This window comes from Chaetura pelagica, unplaced genomic scaffold, assembly GCF_000747805.2.
Source record: "Chaetura pelagica isolate M959 unplaced genomic scaffold, ChaPel_1.0 scaffold992, whole genome shotgun sequence".
Classification (NCBI taxonomy): Eukaryota; Metazoa; Chordata; class Aves; order Apodiformes; family Apodidae; genus Chaetura; species Chaetura pelagica.
The window spans coordinates 95,679-98,915 of record NW_009952357.1 but is presented as its reverse complement, the minus strand read 5'-3'; the positions used below and the strand labels follow the sequence as shown (position 1 = coordinate 98,915).

At 53.3% G+C, this 3,237-nt stretch overlaps 1 protein-coding gene across 1 annotated transcript in view; it reads left to right on the top strand.

The window, feature by feature from the left end:
* LOC104397849 (epiplakin-like) overlaps positions 1-461 on the top strand; it is a 20,657-nt gene extending 20,196 nt beyond the window's left edge. Inside the window, 1 exon segment of the mRNA XM_010007862.1 lies at positions 32-461. Coding sequence (XP_010006164.1) covers positions 32-433 — 402 coding nt within the window. The 3' untranslated portion in view covers positions 434-461.
* The last annotated feature ends 2,776 nt before the right edge of the window (positions 462-3,237 follow it).

Genomic DNA, 3,237 nt, shown 5'->3' with positions numbered 1-3,237 from the left:
GCTCCCCAACCAGAAGCTGTCGGTGGAGCAGGCCGTTTCCAGCGGGCTGGTGGGCAGCGAGCTGCAGGAGAAGCTGCTGTCGGCCGAGCGGGCCGTGACGGGCTACACCGACCCCTACACGGGCCAGCAGATCTCCCTCTTCCAGGCCATGAAGAAGGAGCTGATCGTCAAGGAGCACGGCATCCGCCTGCTGGAGGCCCAGATCGCCACGGGCGGCATCATCGACCCCGTGCACAGCCACCGCCTGCCCGTGGAGGTGGCCTACCAGAGGGGCTACTTCGACCAGGAGATGAGCCGCGTCCTGTCCGACCCCAGCGACGACACCAAGGGCTTCTTCGACCCCAACACCCACGAGAACTTCACCTACATGCAGCTCCTGCGCCGCTGCGTGCCCGACCCGGACACTGGACTTTACTTCCTCAAAGTTGTTTGAAATAATTTTGAATCTTGTTGCACTGTTTATCTTTCTCTCTCCTTTGGTCAGCATTTTAGTCACTGTGAATATTTCTTCTTGTGGTGGTATTTTATTTTTTATTATTGTTATTTTTATTCCCTGTATTTTAAAATTCTCGTTCATCTCAGAATGTTTCCTTGTTCTCTTCCTTTTTCCAGAACTTGCCCACATCAAGAATGGTCTTAAGTGACTTCCCTGAATCTTATGGTTTTGCTGTGGATCCTTTGTTTTCTGTAGCTTTCAGGATCACATATTCCAGCCTGGGTTATGTCAGGTCATTTTAGTGAAATACATTGTCCTCATTTTCCTTATCCAGGTTGAAATGGAATTTTGTCTTTTGATGTGCGTGGCTTGTAGTGAGAGCCGGATTCTTATTCTCCTTCTAGTCTGCTTTCTCATGCAAGAAGGACATTGTTTTCTTGGAGATTTGCAGGACAATGTTGGAGTGGCAGGTTTTCATACCTGGATTTTCCATGGACAGCACATTTCCATGTACATACAGGGTCAGCGTGGTGTTTGGTGATACTGGATGGGGACACATCATCTGTGTTTCCTCTCCAAGCCTCAGCCTGTCTAGTTTTCCTGGGATGTCTGGAGCACAAACACCCTCAGCTCAGGCTGGTTTGGGCTCTCACTGCTCTGTTCCCACCAGTCTCTCTCAGGCTCTCCTTTGCACCCCTCCAGTTCTCCAGCTCTCCATGGAATCTCCACAGAGAGCAATGGTGAGGGATCCACACAAGAACTGGGAGCCTGTGGGGCACCTTGTCTTGCACCTTGTCCTGCCAGGAGTCTAGTGTATCCTTCCATGTGCAGGGGAGCCAGCAGTGGAGCACCTGCTCCCAGGTATAGAATCATGGAACCATGGAATTGTTTGCTCTGGGAAAGCCCTTTAGGATCATCCAGTCCCACCCATTCCTCCAGCCCTGCCAAGGCCACCACTGCCCCATGTCCCTCAGCACCATCTCCAGGGCTTTTAAACCCCTCCAGGCATGGGGACTCCACCTCTGCCCTGGGCAGCCTAGGCCAGGCCCTGACAGCCCTTTCCAAGAAGGAATTGTTCCCCATATGCTCAGAGGAAAGAAAAGGCAAGACCAAGGTGGGGACTCATCTCAGTGAGGGGGTCACTGGTGGGGCCTGAGGGACCCCTACTGGGAGCTGGGCTGTTCCCCACCAGCAAGCACAAGCTGGAGATGCTGTGAACAGGGAAGGAGCAGATGGTGTTAAATTATTCAGCTTAGGAGAGAAAAGTCCCTGCTGCCAAAGCTGCAGGAGGAGCCAGCAGCACCGAGTGACCTGGATAGAAACAGCAGATGATGCTCTAGGCAGGGACAAAGGCACAGACGGGGGGGAAAGGACCCTGGTGTCCACATCCCCAGCTCTGAGCTGCTACTGCCCACCAGCAAGAATCCTAAAGGGTTATTTCGTGTCTGCTCAGCAGCCATCAGCATAAATCAGATGTGAGGGAACGTGCCCATGCCAGGTTAACACACACCAGCTGTGTCCATCCATAACACCCCGAGAGGAGACTGGGCTCCTTGGTGGGGCTGCAGCCAGGATCCCAGCAGTGGCCCAGCTTTGGTGGTTAGAGGGGCTTGGGTGGTGCAAGGTGGTGTGGAAGGAGAGGACCTGCTCCTCTGAGGGTATCTGGGCAGAGGAGCCATCAACAAGAACACAAAGGAGCAAACTTGACCCACAAGTGGTGGGGGAGGTGGTAATGGGAACAAACCTGGCCAGTCACACCAGTCAGTCAGGGTGTATGGAGGGAGGATGATGGTGGTTCCTGGTGAGATCACAAGGAAACCAAGGGAGGCAAACACAGAGACATCAAACCTGACCAATTAGTGTTAATGGAGTGTTAATGAAGACAATTACCAGAAACAAACCTGGCACTAATTGACAGGCTATCAGGAAACTGCAGGCACACCAGAGATGGCAGCTGTGGATGTGACCGTGACAGCTCCCTGGATTTGGTCCCACAGACCATGTCCCCCAAAAAAAGCTATAGAGAGTCACCAGCTGCTTCTGGTGCCTTTGGGTCTGCTGGAGCATGTAGGTGGCAAGGAAGGTCCAGAGACTGCTAAGAGTCTCTGAGCAGGCTGTGCACTTTCAGGGAAAACCAGATCTACAGGGTCTTCCCAGAGACCTGGGGCCCAGGCCTCGGATGCTGCAGAGAGACCAACACGATCTGTCCAGCCCTCAGACCAGTAGCTCTGGCTTCCTTTTCATGCAGGCACCACTCACCCTGCCAGGAGGGACCTGGAGGATGTGGACAGTGGCTGCAGGGCTCTGGGAGCAAGGACCTGGCACCTCCCTCTGCTGCCCTTCAGCAAAGGAGCCTCATGCAGTTGAAATCCCAAGGGAAACTGTCATGGTTTGGGCCCAACACAACAACAAAAGGAGCAGCCCCATGGCTGTTCCCTCAACTACCCACACACACACACAGTCTGGGATGAGGACAAAGCTCCTGGGTTGAGAAAAAAGGACAAGGAGGGTTCTTCACTGATTAAGGACCCGGGAAAAACAGACTAAACTTGGGGAAAAAATAATAATTTAATTGCACACTAATCACACACACAGAGGACACAGACACACCCAGAGCAGGGCTTGCACACGTTACCCCTCCCCTCCCTTATTCTTGTGCCCAAATCCCTTTGTTCCCAGTTTTTCTCCCTCCTTCTCCGCAGTGGCACAGGGGGATGGGGATGGGGTTTAGAGTCCCTGCACAGGCTGGTGGTTCCTGCTACTCCTTCCTCCTCAGGGAGAAGGATTCCTCACAGTCCTGC